At 44.0% G+C, this 18,145-nt stretch overlaps 1 protein-coding gene across 8 annotated transcripts in view; it reads left to right on the top strand.

Annotated features, from left to right (window-relative positions):
- The first annotated feature begins 382 nt into the window (after window positions 1–382).
- The window catches only part of LOC310668828 (zinc finger protein 711-like), a 65,955-nt gene continuing 48,192 nt past the window's right edge, over window positions 383–18,145 (top strand). For 3 of the 8 annotated variants that reach the window (XM_083422157.1, XM_083422152.1, XM_083422150.1), the window contains exons 1-3: window positions 383–697; window positions 10,049–10,150; window positions 14,238–14,762. In XM_083422157.1, coding sequence (XP_083278283.1) covers window positions 10,066–10,150; window positions 14,238–14,762 — 610 coding nt within the window. In that variant the 5' untranslated portion in view covers window positions 383–697; window positions 10,049–10,065. The remainder of the gene's footprint in view (window positions 698–10,048; window positions 10,151–14,237; window positions 14,763–18,145) is intronic. The other 5 variants (XM_083422154.1, XM_083422153.1, XM_083422151.1 and 2 more) reach the window with 3 other exon arrangements.

The raw sequence follows: 18,145 nt of genomic DNA, 5'->3' as shown, positions 1-18,145 counted from the left end.
ACCCCCCCCTATTTTCTGGTAATACACTTTTCTGGTAACAATACCTGTTAATTTTTAATAAAGGGTTCAAAACTAAAATTCATTTTATTTCCCTAAAAAATAAAACAAAAACCACCCATCTTCTTCATGCTTCTGGAGTTTTGTCAAGAGCAGATTCTGCCTTCCTACCTTCGGACTGACAATGGCGTGATAAAATGAAACGCAAAATCAAGCACTCAATGCATTTGGTTGTCGGTCTCCTTCCTCTCCCATTTTCCTCCACTGCAGTAAATGAAGGAGCCTTCAGCTTGCTTTTCTGCTCCAGCTCCCTTTCTCTCCCCACTAATGGCACGAAGGCATGGGCACAGCTAACTTCATTAACTTTGCTACGCGTGCTCAGAACACTGTCGGGAAGGGGGCGGGGCAAGTGAAAGAAGAACGGTGCGCAGAAGAGGTTGATGCCCGCTCCTTTGTGACGTTTGTTTTAGCAAAGACTGGTCGCTAGACTATTGGGGGAGGGGGAGAAGAAGGGATAAAGGGCGGGGGGGGGGATGTGCGTGTGGGTTTGCGAGTGAGCAGGCCGCTCGCTCTCTCGCTCACCTGCAATTTCCTAAGCCTGTGATTAGTGCAGGCCTCGGACCTGGCGAACCCCGGAAAGCGGCAGTCAAGTCCTCTTTTCTCCACTCCTCCAGCTCGAGCAGGAGCACACCAAGCGAAGGTGAGGAGTGGGTGGGGGTTGCTCAATCGCAGAAAAGGGATTGTTGAAAATTTTAATTAATTGTTTTTTAAAGGGCGGATGTGTGGGAGAGGTGCCAGGCTGCTTAGGCCCCAGAACAGGCCCCAACGCCTACCAACACTCACGTAGCACACCACTTTTTAAAATTTACTCCCCGCTTCACATGTAAACCCGCTCGGGCTTTACAACCAGAGGGGCGCGAGTGTGCGTTCGGCTTCTACTCCGCCGCGCGGTTCGACCCAGCACTGTATCTGTCCCCGAGAGGCGGCCAGAAAATGGCGGCAAACAAAATGGCGGCTGTCAGAATCAGCGGCAGAGATAACAGAGAAGCACAGCTTACAGAGGCCTTTTTCTTCCTCTGCCTTATTCAACTTTTAGAAAACACACACCTCCCCCCGAAGTCTTCTAATAGCCAGTGGTTGTAGCGCCAGACAAACCTCGCTTCTGCGCCTTATAGTACTGTGGAATGTTAAAGACAAAACGGAAAGGGTGCAGGGGAAGAAGGAAGCGCCGGCGGTGCGGCTGTCAGGGGAGTTGTCGGCTGAAAACTCCTTCCTCTTTCCCCCGACAGCCCACAGCTGATGGGAGCCTTCGTCGTCATGTCTTATGTCAGATCCCGCGCGAGGCATCGCTGGCTCTTTGCCTTCCTCGGCCGTGCAACACTAGCTCTGGGAAGGATGGGTACAACCCCACCCCCTTTTGCCCTACCCGCGCTCTAAAGAGCCGCTTTATTGTTTGCCTGTCACGGGCGCTGATTGGAAGCGAGGGGAAGAGGAGCGTTTTGTGTGTGTATATAGGCATGCGGGTCTCCGCCTCATTCAAGCGCAAGGTTCCCCATCCCCTTTATTGAGTAGCCGCCACCTTGGAAGCCTTTGGAAAAAAGAATTTACGTTTTGAGCCCCACGACTTGGTTTGGGAGAGCTCTTTCCAGCCAGAAACAGTTTGACCCCTTCTGTGTGTTTACATTTAAGTTTTGTTGGGACTTGCCCATGTGCTTTTAAGTTTGCAGTGGTTTGCTGCCTTTACTTGCACATGTTTACCAAAAAAACCCCAGCTTTCAGCTTCTTTAAGATTAAATGCATCTACTGCATAAACTTTAATAATATAGACTACAGCCTACTTCATGAGGACTTGGGGCACATACAACCTGTATTTTCAAAATTCAACTTTTGTTTATTGGCCCACATGCAAACCACCACCACCTCTAAGCACCACCTCAACTGCCTCTCCCGATGCAGGTGGAACAGAGAGATAGAGCTGGGTGACATCTGCATATTGATGAAACTTCGTTCCAAATCTCCTAATGACAGTTCCCACAGGCTTCAGAGCATGAGGGACAAGATGGAGTCCTGTGGGACACCACAGAGCAACACCCATGGTGCTGAACAGTAGCCTCCCATTAATATTTTCTGAAAATGGCCCTGTAAGTAGAATTGGAACCACTGAAGCACAGTTCCTCTGAGTCTCTCCAGAAGGATACTGTGGCCAGCAGTATCAAAAGCTGCTGAGAGATCAAGGAGAATGAGTGGGGTGGCACACCCTGCATCTCTCTCCAGATAAATGTCATAACTCAGTGTTATCAAGGCAGTTTGTGCCATGAACAGTCGTAAAGCCAGACTGGAATGGAGCCAAGTAAATACAGTTTGCACACACTGGGCAATTGAGCACTGCATTTGCAGAAGAGTGAAAAAATGTTTTTATTTTAATTCTGGGGAACTTAAAAGTGAGTTAAAATGCCTATCCAAGAGACTTAAGAAATTCATGTGTTTGATGTCATTAAGAAAGTGCTAAGTTTTTTAAAAACAGAACCCCAAAATCGTAATGTGATGTCTACTACAGCAGCAAAGGATTTTGACAAAATATAAAATGAGTCTGTACAATGCATAAACTGAATTAATGTAGTATTATGGTACGTACTGATATGTAATGGATTTTCATAATCTATTAAGTTCTAAACATCCTGCAATTGGAAATGGATATTCAGAAGTGAATCACAGCTATTTCAAAATAAAAATTTACAGGAACGTTTACAGGAACCTGAGGTGGTCTTTTGTTACCTGGTGGTAGATTATTGCTCCAACCTTTTCTTGTCGCAGTAGTCTTATACACCTGTTACACCACTTTTTACTATTCACACTAAATGTGTAAAAACAACAACAGAAATCCTTAGCTGTCAAAAATTGTGATTATAAAATTTAAATGAACCTATGGTATGGTGTTCTTCACAGAAGGCTTTTTGTTCCAGTACAGTCTTCATGAATGCAAAGAAGGGAAGCCATTTTCGCCATTTTCGCTTCCTCTTGCAGCCCTCCTTCCCCCTCCCACACTGTTCCAAAGGCTCATCTAACCTTCTGGAGTAGAATTGTGTGGACGTTGAGGAGACTGCAGAGGGAAGGGTAGTTGGCAAAAATTGCTTTCCACCATTTTCTGTTCATGAAAGCCTCCAGTGGCTTGAAAAGCCTTCAGTGAGTGGTGGAACACATTTGGATGCAACTCACTTAGTATTTCTACCTGGTAGGGCTGGGCGATATCTGGTTTTCAACATCACAATATATCACCAGCTAAATATTACGATATCTCGATATATCAAGCGCTATATACCTGCAGCGACAGAGGGCCTTGCTCAACCTCCCTGTGGCAGCAGAGGGTCCCAATGTACCTCCTCACAGCGGCAGAGGGTGTGCTGCACTTCTCCGCAGCAGCAAAGGGTCTTGACGCACCTCTCCACAGTGGTGGAGGGTTCACCGCGCTTCCCTGCAGCAGCAGAGGGCTTTTCTGCGCCACCCTGTGCCGCTTTAGGGTCTCACCCAGTGTTTGAAACTCCCATTGTTCTAGGTGCATTTTGCGACAGGGAATTTCATTAGGGTGAGCAATTTCTGAGCTCTGGGTGCAGTACTGCACCTAAGATTTCAGATAAAAACTGCACGGTGGAAGGAAAGGAGGAACTGGAGAAGAGACCCTCTTAAGAATATTAGGGGGGTGGGCTAAACCATGTGAAAAATGAACATAAAATTTTAGCTGCAGTTCATTCATTTTCAGCTTTGTATTCTTCTTGCTAAAAAAAAGTGTGCCTGGACATTCCATTGTTATGCTCATAACCTAGGTTGAAGGTGCCATTTAGCTCCTAGCTTTCATATCTCAGTTTCTAACACTGGTTGCACCATACCTCCCCAAAGTGGTGGAGGGTGTGCCATGCTTCCCCCCAGCAACAGAGGGCCTTGCCACACCTCCCCTTGGCAGCAGAGAGTCAGGCTATACCCCCTTGCAGCAGGTAGGGGGTGCACCACGCTTCCCTGCAGCAGCTGAGGCGGGCCTGAACATGTAAGGAAGTAGTAGATTCAATAAAAATATTAAATAAACTTCCATATAATATACCGTATTGGCCCGAATATAAGCCACACTTCCCCCCCCCCCAAATTCCAATTGTGAAAAGTTAAAAGGGTGGCTTATATTTGCGACCTTACGGTATCGCTGCTGAAACAGCTGCTCACGAGGGCCGTCGGGGGTGCAGGACAACTGCACCCATCCCATCTGCGTCTCCCAAGCCTCCCCTGAGCCACTGTAAGGAAAGGGGAAGGGGGGAGGCTGCAGTAAAGCGGCACTGCTCCCCGCCCCCCGAAATCAGCCCATGGGGCAATGGCACACAGCCCGCCCATCTCTGCCAAGTTTCCCCAGAGCTGTCGTAAGGAAAGGGGAAAGAAGCCCGGGGGCATGGGGCAACGGCGCACAGCCTGCCTGCCGCTCCCAAGCCTCCCTTGGGGAGGTAGTGCCACGAGGTGGTAGTGTTGGGAGGTGGGCACACTGTGTGCTCGGAGCCGATCGTCGGCTGCCCCCCATTCAGGGAAGTAGTGCTAGGAGGCAGACACGCAGCACTCTCGGAACCAGACGCCAGCTTGGGGAGTGGGGCACCCATCGCCTCCCCCCCATCCCCTGTTCAGTACAGTAATGCCGGGAGGCGGGCCACACCCACAAATAAGCCTTGAATTTTAAAGGTGCGGCTTATTTGTGGGTGCGTCTTATATTCCAGACAATACAGTGGTACCTCGGGTTACATACACTTCAGGTTACATATGCTTCAGGTTACAGACTCCGCTAACCCAGAAATATTACCTCGGGTTAAGATCTTTGCTTCAAGATAAGAACAGAAATCGTGCAGCAGCGGCAGTAGGAGGCCCCATTAGCTGAAGTGGTGCTTCAGGTTAAGAACAGACCTCCAGAACGAATTAAATTCTTAACCCGAGGTACCACTGTACAAAGTTGCATCTGCTTCCCCACTCAGAGGTCTGAGTGGAATCCGCATGCATAAGCCTTACTGAGATCAACTAAACTTCTACTTTCCTGGGAGTAAGCCTCATTGAATCCAGTAGTGCTTGCTTGTGAGTAGACACACATTTGCTTGCACTGCCTACGGAAAAACATCCTCCCCATCATTCTCACATAGTACCCAACCTCCCATTTCAGCATAAGTGTCAGGCTGCCAGGCAAGGCTTACCTTCCCCCTCTCTGTAGATAACAGCATGAAGCGAAAGCAGTCTTTTGCAGCAACAGAGAGAGAGGGAGAGGGGGGCTCCCACCATTCTTCCTCAGAGCAATCCCCTTCAGTCTGGTTCCTCACATCATCCCTCCCTCTAAGACTCTCCTCCTCCCATCCCTCTTGTTTGGGTTTCTGGGGGTGTCTCGCATGTAGCGTTTTTTGCAAATCAGGTGCATGCACATGCTCTGCATATTCCCATGAGTGCTTGGCTAGTCCATAACCCTTCCACCCAATCAAGTACTGTAATTCTTTACGTTGCTATCGAGAGTCCAAAATCTGCTCAACTTCATAATCATCTTCTACACTTCCACTACAATGAGAGGGGGAGGAGTTTCCCTAGATGTCTGGGGATAACATTGACCTGTGGAACATGGGGTGAATCTTCATAGATGAAGGTATTTGGAGTCTGAAAGTCACAGGCTTAATTTGGCCTGTCACCTCAAACGGACCCACTCTCTGATGATCTAATTTCTTACATCTGCCTCTTTGCGGTAGATCACGTGTTGACAACCATACCTGATTCCCAACTTTTATCTCCCTACCCGGTTGGCGGTGAGCATTTGCTGCCTTTTTATAAGCCTCTTTAGCATAGTTCCACCGTTCCTCCAGTAATTCCTGAATGGCTGCCAACTCCTCTAAAAATTCTTCCGTGGCAGGTACTGACAAGGTGTCGGTTGGGGACGGGGACGGGAACGCATGAGGGTGGTAACCGTAATTTGCAAAGAATGGGTTTTGTTTTGTTGAAACATGCAGGGCGTTATTATATGTGAACTCCGCTAGAGGAAGCTTGGTTACCCAATTGTCCTGCTGGTAATTAACATAGCAACGTAGGTATTGCTGCAACGTTGTGTTCCTTCTCTCTGACTCTCCGTTCGTTTCTGGATGCCTGGCCGAGGAAAGGCTTATTTCCACTTTGAGCAACTGCATGAGTTTTTTCCAGAACTGTGAGGTAAATTGGGTTCTGCAATCTGAAATCACTTGACGGGGAAGTCCATGCAACTTGAACACATGATCTACAAACAACTGTGCTGTTTTGGGGGCTGTTGGGAGTCTTTTATGAGGCACGAAGTGGGCCATTTGGGGGGGGGGGGAATCCACCATCACCCAAATTCCTGTCTGTTGCTGCAACCTTGGTAGATCAGTTATAAAATCCATAGCAATGGTTTCCTAAGGCTCTTGAGTGGTAGGTAGCAGTTGTAGTAAGCCCGGTGGGGCTTCCTTGGGTCTCTTTGCCTGTTGACACGTTTTACAAGCTTGCACATAATCCTTTACATCTTCTCTTACCCTTGGTCACCAAAACTGTCTCGTCACATGGTATAATGTTTTGTACTGACCAAAGGGACCTGCTGTAGGGTTTTCATGACATTGACGCAGAACGGTGGCTCTAAGGTCCCCTGCTGGAACATAGAGAGTCTCACCCTTGTACAAAAGTCCTTCTTTTTCTGAAAAACCCTCAATATCATTATTATCTCCCTCCAGTGCCCTCAATTTGTCTCTGGGGAAAGCATCCTCTCTTGTCTGCCGCTGAAAGTCTGTCTCGTTTCTCACTAATCCTGCCGCCAACTGCAACTGTTTCGGTGTCAAGATATGCCTGTATACCAAGACTGATTCTTCTTCCTGGTATTCAGGTTTCCTTGAAAGGGCGTCTGCCCCTTGTTTCTGGCTCCCGGCCACATACTTGACTCTGAAGTCAAACCTATCAAAAAAACTGCCCATCAAATTTGCCTCAGATTCAACTGTTTCACCGCCTGCCAACATTCCAAATTCCAATGGTTCATGTGCACTTCTACCTGGTGCAGAGCTCCCTCCAGGAAATGTCTCCACACTTCAAAGGCTTCCTTGATTGCCAAAAGTTCCTTCTCCCAAATTGTGTAGTTCTTCTCAGAAAGGTTCAGCTTTCTCAAGTGGAACACGCACGGCTGAAGGTTGCCCTCTATGTCCTCTTGTAGCAGCAGCACCACTACTGCCCTATCTGAAGCGTCCATCTCCACTATTAGTGGTTGATGAGGGTCTGCATGTGCCAGATACATCTCTGAAGAGAACATGGTTTTTAAACGTTGGAATGCCCGTCGTGCATCATTTGTCCACCGGAAGGTTTTTTTGGCCCCTGAGGCAATCAGTGAACGGTGCAGTCAGTCTTGAATAGGCAGGCACAAACCTACAATAATAGTTGGCGAACCCCAAGAATCTTTGTAAGTCCTTCTTTGTTTTGGGTTCCTGCCACGACATCAAGCAATATATACATTTCAAAGGGCTAGACTGATTATAAACAATGAACTGTCAGAACCTTTTGACATTTCTAAAGGGACAAGGCAGGACTGCCCACTGACTCCCCTTCTCTTCATAACAGTGTTAGAAACACATTTAAAAGCAATTAGGGACGACCCAAAAATAGAAGGGACTAAAATCTGAAAAAGATCCTATAAGGTCAAGGCTTTTGCAGATGACCTGATAATTACAAAAAAAAAATAAAAAAATATTAGAAAGTATTTTAAAACTGTTGGAGAAAATGAACGAATTCGGCCAATTATCCGGTTTCAAAATCAACAAAGAAAAAATAAAACTTATGGTGAAAAATTTGGACGCACAAGAAAAAGTAGAGTAGGAAAAAGAGACAGGATTAAAAGTTATGAACAAAGCCAGATACCTAGGAGTTTGGATTACTATGAAAAACATCAATCTTTATAAGGATTATTATATAAAGGCCTGGAATGGTATAAAAAAAAGGGCTAGAGAGCTGGAATAGATTAAAACTGTCGTTATGGGGGAGAATCTCTACAATTAAAATGGTAGTCCTTCCGAAAATGTTGTTCCTTTTTCAAACCATTCCAGTTATTAATGGACTTAACTGTTTCAAAGAATGGCACAGGTATTTGGTTTTTATCTTTATCTTACATTTGGCAAGGTAAGAAACCCAGAATAAAATGTAAATTATTAACAGATTTAAAAGAAAGAGGTGGCTTCGCTTTGCCAGACCTTAGGTTGTACTACAAAGCAGCATGTTTTGTATGGTTAAAGCAGGCATGTCCAAAGTCTGTTTCGGGGGCCTAATTCGGCCCGCCAGTCAGTTTAATCCAGCCCATGTGGCAGTTTATTTCCTAGGGTAAAATCCTAAAAAAAAACCTCAACAACTTCAATCCTGAAAAAAAAGGTCAACAATTTTGGTTGGCCCTCACAGCCTTTCACTGGAAAGGATTGGATGATCTTAAAGAATACTAATTTACTGGATATAGAAGGATGGGACAATAAAGTAGGATGGAGGTGAGGAAAGAAAGAAGAGCTTTCCAGTTCTTTGTTTATCAGGCTGTGCATAATTAGCTGAGCTCTAAGTGGAAAGATACCAGTGAAGCTGAAAAAGTTTGCTGGTTTGTCTAAGGAGTAATCATCATTTCTTATTGGTGAGGAGGGAAGGAGGAAACAAAGTTGGAGACACAGTGCCTGCAATATCTGTAAAGTATCTTCAGCTGAGCCCTGAGAAGCTGTTAAGTCTCCACCTTTTGTTCACCAGCATATTGCCTTGTTGAAGCACTTACCATGATGTTATTTCAATACCATATTCAATGATACGGCGATTTATTAAACAGCCCTACTATCTGGGTACAGTGGTGCCTCGCAAGACGAAAAGAATCCGTTCCGCGAGTCTCTTCGTCTTGCGGGTTTTTTTGTCTTGCGAAGCAAGCCCATTAGCGGATTAGTGCTATTAGCGGTTTAGCGACTATTAGCGGCTATTAAAGGTTTAAGGGATTAGCGGATTAGCTGCTAAAAGGCTATTAGTGGCTTAGCGGGCTTAGTGGATCAGCTGATAAGCGGCTTAGCGATCAGCTGTTAAGCGGCTTAGCGATCAGCTGTTAAGCGGCTTAGCGGCTTGGGAAAAGGGGGGGAGGGAAAAAACCCCCGCAGGAACTCGCAAGACATTTTCGTCTTGCGAAGCAAGCCCATAGCAAATTTGTTTTGCGAAGCACCTCCAAAACGGAAAACCCTTTATCTTGCGAGGCATTCGTCTTGCGGGGCACCACTGTACTTACTACTGTGTTCAGTACAGTTGTACCTTAGCTGACGAATGCCTTGGCAGTTGAATGTTTTGGCTCCCAAACACCGCAAACCCGGAAGTGAGTGTTCCAGTTTGCGAATGTTCTTTTGGAAGCCGGACGTCCGGCGGGGTTTCTTTGGCTTCTGATTGGCTGCAGGAAGCTCCTGTAGCCAATCCGAATCCGCACCTTGGAAGTCTAACGGACTTCTGGAATGGATTCCATTCAGCTTCCATGGTATGACTCTATAAATAACATTGTGTTAGGCTGCAATCTGAAATAGATTTGCTAAGGCATTTGCCTCCCTGAACATAGTGGGACTTATTTATCAGTAGACATGCTTAGAATACCACTATAAATTGAAGTGTTACTCATTTATAAATGTTTGTAGGTTGGTTACGCTATTATTTGCAAATCCTGTCATCCAAATAGCAACTGAGTCTACTTTCTTATTCCTCAGCTGGTCTGCTGGTAGGTACATAGGAAGCCACCTTATACTGAGTCAGACCATTGTTCCTTCTAGCCAGATATTGTCTACACTGACTGGTAGCAGCTCTCCAGGATTTCAAACAGGGTTCTCTCTCTGCTCTACTAGGAGATGCTGGGGGTGGATGCTGATATTTGCGCTTGTTGTGAAATCTAGTAATAAGATAACTTTACATGTGCTTGCTAAAGAGGCTTGCATTGAATTCTGTATTAAGTGCTAAAGCATCATTCTAAGACATTTATCTTAGTACAAGTAGTAATTTTTATATACTTTTCTTTTTACAGTTTGTGAATGAGCATAGATGATTATGGATCCAGGTGGTGGAAGTCTTGGGTTGCAGACAGAGGAATGCAAAATGCCTCACACCATGATTATGCAGGATTTTGGTAAAACGACCTTTCATTTTTAACTCATGCTTGTTAATCTTTTGCAGTGTATAATGAATAAATAACCTGTGGCATAGGTGGCAAACATGACACAGGAAGTAGGCATTTCTGGCACTACTAAGCAGGAGCCTGAGGACGTAAAGGCCTGGCTGTAGCACAGGGGTTGGCTGGCATTCTTGACAACCTGTTCTATGTTGCACTGCTGCCAACTTGCTGCTTTAGTAGACCAGAGGCTTGAGGGATGTGTATGGATTGTAACACACACTAGAGTGGTGCTATCTTTACTTTGAGCTTGCCAAAATGATGCCCAAACAATTATTGTTTATAATAGTGCTGTATTTATTTTTTTGATATAATGTAAGCTTCAGTATTGGATGGCAATTGAGAGTTAATTTTTTGTTTTAATTAATCATATTCTGTATACTAGGAGAGCAATCCTATAGTAAGTTCCACTGGGATGAGCAGGTTAGGATCCAGCTGATTTTCATCCGAGTCAGGAGGTTCCCAACACAGCCAGAGATACATTATTGTATCTCTCCCAGCTCAGCCAGAACCTAGCTGACTGAGCTGAGCTCAGTGGATCTTAAGATTATTTATTTACTTAGTTACCAACCTTCTTCAAAAGATCTCAGGGTGGTTCATAAGATAAAAATACAAGATAAAAGCATAACTAGTTAAAACCAAACAACAAACAACAGCTCCCCCTCCCACAAACACATTTAAAATGCTGTGCAAAATGGTATGATGGAAACAGGCTCAGTGAGCTGTGTGTGTGTGTGTGTGTGTACTTAGAATGGACCAGATATGGCTATCAAAAAACTGCCAGCCTAACCTATCCTCTCCTTCAGAAGACAATAACATGAGCTACCTATGGGGATCTTTTGAAGCTTAGTAGCTCAGCTATCATAACTTCTTAAAACTATAATTAAATGTATTAGAAGGTAGAGTAGTTTACCAGACTGTATTTGTGGTAAAAAATTACGTCTACACCACTTTGTTTGTTACCCAGGTGAGGGACCACCTTTTAAATAAAACATGGAACCAAGGAAATGAATTTAAGTCCAGCATCCAGGAGGAACCCAGCTTTTATTATAGCTATTGCAATAAGGCAGAGCTCAACTTAACATGGTGGTTCTATCCAGTTAAGAAAAAGGTGTGCTACGAGGAGCATCAGAACAAGAGTTTTATAGACACAGCACACAAGAGTCATAAAACATCAAAATATAACATTGTTAAATTTTCTACATGCAAGGTTACAGGTCACGAGATGGTAAATACACAATACAAATGCAGCTGAAATTGCAACTTACACTGGCTTCTTCAGTCTCACTATTATTCAACCCCTTCATGGCAAGCGTCTTTAGTACTTAGTAGAGGAGCCTTTTGCTGCTACAGCCTACTGCAAACTAGATGCATTGCCAGAAAACAGCTTCTGGCAGCGTTCCTGAGCTTCTGCGCATGTGCAAGTGCTGAAACCCAGAAGTAACCCGTTCCGGTACTTTTGGGTTCGGCGCAGTGCGCAACCCGAAAACAGAGAACCTAAAGCGTCTGTAACCCGAGGTATGACTGCAATATTCTTGGGTTTGTGTGCTGCAACCGCCTTCTTCAAATCCACCTGAGATTTTCTATGGGGTTCAGGTCAGGTGACACTGATGGCCACTGTAGAAGCTTCCAGGACTACTTCTGCAACCAAACCTTGGTGAAATTTGAGGTATACTTGGGACCATTGCCCTGTTGGAAGGTCCAGTGACACCCAAACTTCACCTACCTCACAGACAGCATGACGTTTCCTCCTAGGATTTCCCAATACTTCAATCAATCCATCCTGCCTTCCACACATTGCAAACTGCAAGTGGCAGAGGATGCAAAGCAGCCCCAGAGCATCACCGAGCCACCACCATGCTTCACTGTAGGCAGAGTGTTCTTTTCAGCGTGTGCTTCATTCATCTTCCTCCAGACATAGCGCTGATCCATGGGGCCAAAAAGTTCCAATTTTGTTTCATCGCTCCACAGAACAGAATACCAAAACTACTGTGGCTTATTTATATGATTTTGAGCTTATTGGAGCCAACTTTTCTTGAGCTTTTGGGTCAGCAGTGGTGTACGCCTTGGAGTTCTGGCATAGAAATGTTGGGGAAATGCCCTGGGGTGCCCCTGCAGCCCCCAAACTCTGAGCGTCCTCCGGTAATTATTCTGATAAAAAAAGAAAGAAATGGATCCAGAAAATCAAGTTTTTTCCAAAAGCATCTGGATCTGGTCTGCGACCACTCAATCCAGAACCTTGTCCAGGACAGGGAAATTAGCAAGTGGCTGGTAGTTAGGTTTTCCAAATCCAGGGGAGGTTTCATAAGGAGTGGTTTTACCACTTCCTCCTACTACAAACAGGCAGGGACCACCCCCTCTCTTAAAGAGGCATTGATCACTGGATACATCAGTCTCCAAGAGTGGACCTTCCTAATAGATCCCCCGCCTTTGGGGGGGGGTGCTAACTGTTGGGAAAATGCCCCGGAGTGCCCCTGCAGCCCCCAAACTCTGAGCGTCCTCCGGTATGCGCAGCTCTGGAAAAGGCATTCACCTTCAGTGCGCTTCAGCTACATATATCAACTGATATATGCACACTAATCTTCTGGCATAACACAGCAAGAAGAACGAGACATTGTAGAGCTAATCTGCGTATTTATTTACACACTACATACAGACAAAGGAATTATTGCATCCTTTCTCTCCAGCTCTGAGAGAACAGACAGGTCAAAAGCAAAAGTTCAGTGTAACAGTACACATAGCGGAAGACATAAGACTGTCTTCTGTTCTCACACTCTTCCCAGACAGGCATGTGAATTATACCAATCACATCTGCAGCATCGGAGGCATGAAATACTAACAAGAAATATGTGCCTTACTGTGCTCACTGAAACATCACTGCCTGCTACCACCAAGTCTTGCTGCAGCTCTTTTGCAGTCACTCAAGTGTTTTTCCCAGCCTGTCTTCTCAGAAATGTGGTTTCTGCTTCAGTTTGCTTCCTTTTTCTGCCCCATCCAGGTAGTGTAACCACCGTAACTTTGAACTTGGAAACTCTGCTTCCAATGGTGTATTTCGGAACATTCAGTGCCTTCGCTGTGTTCTTGTATGCTGCTTCTTGTTTGTGATGGGTGATGTTCTCTTGAACCATTCTCTTGACTTAGCCATATATCTAACATGCATCCAAATTTGACACTCCTCAACCCCCTAGCCAGCTCAGGTATTTCATGTGTTGCCCCTCAAGTACACCTGGTGCAACTAATGAAGCCCTTGATTCATTGCATCAGGTGTGCTTGAGAAAACACCTGTTGTATTTGTGCTGTTGTGAGGGATTCTATTCAGGGGGCTGAATAATAGCAAGACTAGAGAAGCCAGTATAAGTTGCAATTTCAGCTGCATTTCGGGAAACCACTTGAAGCATCTGTTGTGTGGAGCTATTTCAATTGCTTTTGTTTGATTCGCTCACTGCAAACAGCTGGAAGTCTGTAAATTTTGATGATAAACATGATTTGCCATGGGGATTGAATTGCAACTGTATGTATACTGCCATCTGCTCCCCCGCAATTACCTTTGGGTGTTCCAAGTGCCCAGACCATTTGGGCCTCAAATGTTACATTTCTATCACTGTTACCCTGGCAACTAGGCCTTTGGCAGGGCTGTTGACATTCCTTTCTCTATCTCACTTTCCTTGCCTCACCTATCTCCCAGGAAGCTTCAAGGATATGTTTGGATTTACATTCCAATGTTAATTAGAACAACATCCTTAATGTTCGTTTGTGCCACTTTCAGGGTTAGATGGGGTTTCTTGTTTATGGCCTCAAGAGCACAGGGGTTATAAAACATTATAAAATGTAGGTGCACAGGAGCCATATATAAAAACTATTCAGTGATGTGTTCTATCTTTCTGAACTTTAAATGTCATTAATATTTGAAACAATTAAATCAAAATATACACCCTGGGTCTCTGATTCTTATGTCATATTTGTAGGATGCATTTCTTAGATGCTAATTGTTATGCTACAGCAATGCAACTATTAATGCTTTATCTCATTCACAATTGTTTCATAGTGGCTGGAATGACTGGTACTGCTCACATTGATGGAGATCATATTGTTGTGTCAGTTCCTGAAGCTGTACTAGTTTCCAATTTTGTCACAGATGGGATCACCCTTGATCATGGCTTAGCCACTGAAGTTGTCCAAGGACCTGATATCATAACCGAAACTGATGTTACAGAAGGGGTGATAGTTCCTGAATCTGTATTGGAAGCTGATGTATCTATTGAAGAAGCACTAGATACCCGTGATCATGTTTTGACTTCAGATATAGTAGCAGAAACTGGTGGCGTTCCTGATGAGGTTTTTGTGGCTGATCTTGTTACGAGTCCTGATGGACATTTGGAACATGTGGTACAAGATTCTGTGTCAGGATCTGACTCTCCCACAATGGTTTCAGAAGAGGTTCTTGTAACCAATTCAGATACAGAAACTGTGATTCAAACATCTGGCACTATTCCTGGTTCTACAGTTACTATAAAGACTGAAGATGAGGATGATGGCAAGAGCACATCAGAAGACTACTTAATGATATCTTGTAAGTTAAGTAAAGGTTTATACAACATTTGACTATTCAGACTAGAAATGATCCAATGATGAGAGGCTATGAAATATAATTGGTTGTGAGTATGATGTATTTTCCCAGTAAAATTTTGGCAGAAATAGTGTTATGCCAGTCGAATAGTCAATACAGCTTAAATGTGGTTTGTAGTAAGTAAGTTAGTTTACATAAATCCACTCATATCCCCTCACTTATGGAAGACTGTTGGATCTAGCACAGGCTTCCATGGCCCAGAATGGAAGTGAAGGGATTTCTGCAAATTTTCCTTTCTCTGACAGTCACACACACTACATACTTCACTATTCCAAAGGGTTCCCCAACTCTTTTGAGCTAATTTTGGAGGGCTTGTAGGAGATTGCAGAGGAAAGAGTTGAGTTGGCTTCCTTCTGTCTTGGGAGACAGTGGAGGAGTCTGAAAAAAATGACACTACCCTACTTTCCACTAAAACACCTGCTAAATCGAAGAGCCTTCTGTCACACGTGGCTCTAATACAACCCATATAATGAGATTTTGTTTTCACAGTTAGAGGTCCATGGGAATGATGCATCAGTCTAGAGTATATACATTCTGGGACCCATGGGAGCAGGACTTAATGGAAAACGTTATGAAAGAATCTCAAGAACACATATGACATAGCAGATTTGATTATTCATTGAGCTCTTTAGCACACATTTCCAAATGGAGTACGTTACTCTACATTTTTAAAGGTTTTTTTCTTTTTTAAAAATCTAGATTTTATAATGACCTGTTTCAGGAAATTAATGGCAATACATAAATTGAAGCTCAGATACTCAATAAAAACAGCAGATTCTTATGGGACCTTAAAGACTATCAAAGTTACTGTGACATGAGCTTTTGTGAAATACCATTTATTTTATCAGATATAGGAAGTGTTATCAACTGCATGTGTGTCTTTCTGTGTGTATATATATATTTACACACACACTGTTGGGTTGGGGGCACGTGTGTGTCGTGGGTGAAAGTGAGTGAGAGAGAGAGAGGTATGTGTTTGTTTTATACATACGCATACTATCTGACTGCAACTCAGGATAACACTTCAAACATCTGATGAAGTGGACTGTAGTCCTGAAAAGCTTATACCATAAGAAATTTGTCCTTAAGGTGCTGTTGAATTTGCTGTAAGAGATGTGACACAAATAACATAAAACATCTTTTGTTTTTGTTTTTCAGGTTTGTGATGTTCAAACACCCACAGTGGATTGCTAGCTCTTGATCCTTATGATGGCACTGCATGTACATTACTGATGATCCTTCTTTCTTTTCTTCTTTGGCGATCACTCGTAGCCGAGTAAGATTGTCTTCCATAAACACAGTTTTAACAATGAGTCCGTAAGTGGCTGTGGAGACTATTTCTGGATCCACACGTCCTTCCACAGTGGGGACATTGGTTTCCGGGTGGGAGTTGATCACGGTGTGGATTTGCCAAGCGTTCCTTCCTCTTAAGCACGTTTCTCCCTTGCGTCCTGAGTTCGAGTGTCTTCAAAGCCCCTGACACCTTTGGTAAAGGCTGTTCTCCAACTGGAGCGCTCGCAGGCCAGTGTTTCCCAGTTGTCAGTGTTTATACTACATTTTTTTTTAGATTTGTCTTGAGACATTCTTTAAATCTCTTTTGTTGACCACCATAAGCTTTCCATTTTTAAGTTCGGAATAGTGTAGTTGCTTTGGAAGACGATCATCAGGCATCTGCACATGACCAGTGTTGGCCCTTGTGGAAAGATAACTGCCTAGGTAGGAGAAGTGATGGACATTTTCCAAGGTTACACCATTGAGTTGGATTTGTGGTGCTGCAGAGGGGTTATTTTGTACTTGTTGGTGCAGCACTTTGGTTTTTTGGATGTTGAGTGATAGGCCAAGCCTTTCGTAAGCTTCTGGAAAGATGTTTAGGATGGTTTGGAGGTCATCCTCTGAGCGTGCGCACACTACGTTGTCATCAGCATACTGAAGCTCTATGACGGAAGTTACGGTAACTTTACTCTTTGATGATCCTATACTACCCACTACAGAACCACACTGGAGCTGTCTTTTAGGGGTAAGGTAATATTCCACCACCACCTTCTTCCATAATTTATTTATTTTGTTTAACAGCATTTATAACTGCTTAATATTTAAAATTGATAAGCGGTATGCAGAAATGCAAACATTAAAATTGTATAATAAAATCAGAGAAAAATACAAAAATCTAGTAATAACAGGGCCCGTTCTTATGCTTATTACAATATAATCAATATATTGGGCAACTTTTTCTTCCATTTCCCCTAGCAAGTCTGCCTTAATTGCAGTAGAATTCCACCACCCCAGTGATATCATTATGACAGTCTTGAAAGGTAGTGGAGTTTGTAACTAGCAATGTGTAGAACAACATTGTTGCTCCTGCTGCAGATCACATTTTCAGAAATTATTCTGAGACTCATAATATGCCATCCACATCTGGCATGTTGGCCAGAAGTTACCTAGCCTGTAAAATGGCATTGCTTATTTTGCAAATGTTATGAATTCATTCCTTTATTGTTTCCTATGAGATAGATACTAGGGAAGGGGTTTCCCCCCAAAAAGAAATAGCACAGCTGTAGAACTATGGCACATATCTCAAGAGCTTCTAGGATGGGTGTGATATCACCAGCATAGTACATGCTAAGACATCACATAAACTGGGAGCTGGCAATCTACAGTGAATCTGAACATCTCACACCTGGAAACAGCCAAGAAAGGTAAGTTAGAGGTGGCAAATAGTATTTTTCTTGATCTTTGGCAAACAGGCATTTCTGCAGCATTTATCTTCTAAATAATCTCTCCACAATTCATAGAATTGTAGAGTTGGAAAAGGACCCCGAGGGTCATCTAGTCCAAACTCTAATGCAGGAATCTCTGCTAGATCATACATGACAGATGGCCATCCAACCTCTGCTTTAAAAACTGGAAGGAAGGAGAGTCTACCACCTCACAAAGGGTGTCTGTTCCACTGTTGAGCAACTCTTACTGTCAGAAAGTCAGAACCTCCTTTCTTGTAACTTGAATCCATTGGTTCGGGTCCTTGTCTCTGGAGCAGTGCCATCCTCCATGTAACAGCCCTTGAGATATTTGAAGATGGCTATCAGATCTCACCTCTGTCTCCTATTTACCAGACTAAATATACCTAACTCCTTCAACCGTTCTTCATAAGGCTTGGCTTCCAGACCCTTTATCATCTTGGTTGCCCTCCTCTGCACACATTCCAGATGGTCAATACCCTCCTTAAATTGCGATGCCCAGAACTGGACACAGTATTACAGGTGTGGTCCTACCAAGGCAAAATAGAGTGGTACTATTACTTCCCTTGATTGGGATACTACAGTGGTACC

The sequence above is a fragment of the Podarcis tiliguerta genome (assembly GCF_965153285.1).
Source record: "Podarcis tiliguerta genome assembly, chromosome: W".
Lineage (NCBI taxonomy): Eukaryota > Metazoa > Chordata > Lepidosauria > Squamata > Lacertidae > Podarcis > Podarcis tiliguerta.
Note: the sequence above shows the minus strand (reverse complement) of the source record. Positions and strands in the feature narration are given on the sequence as shown.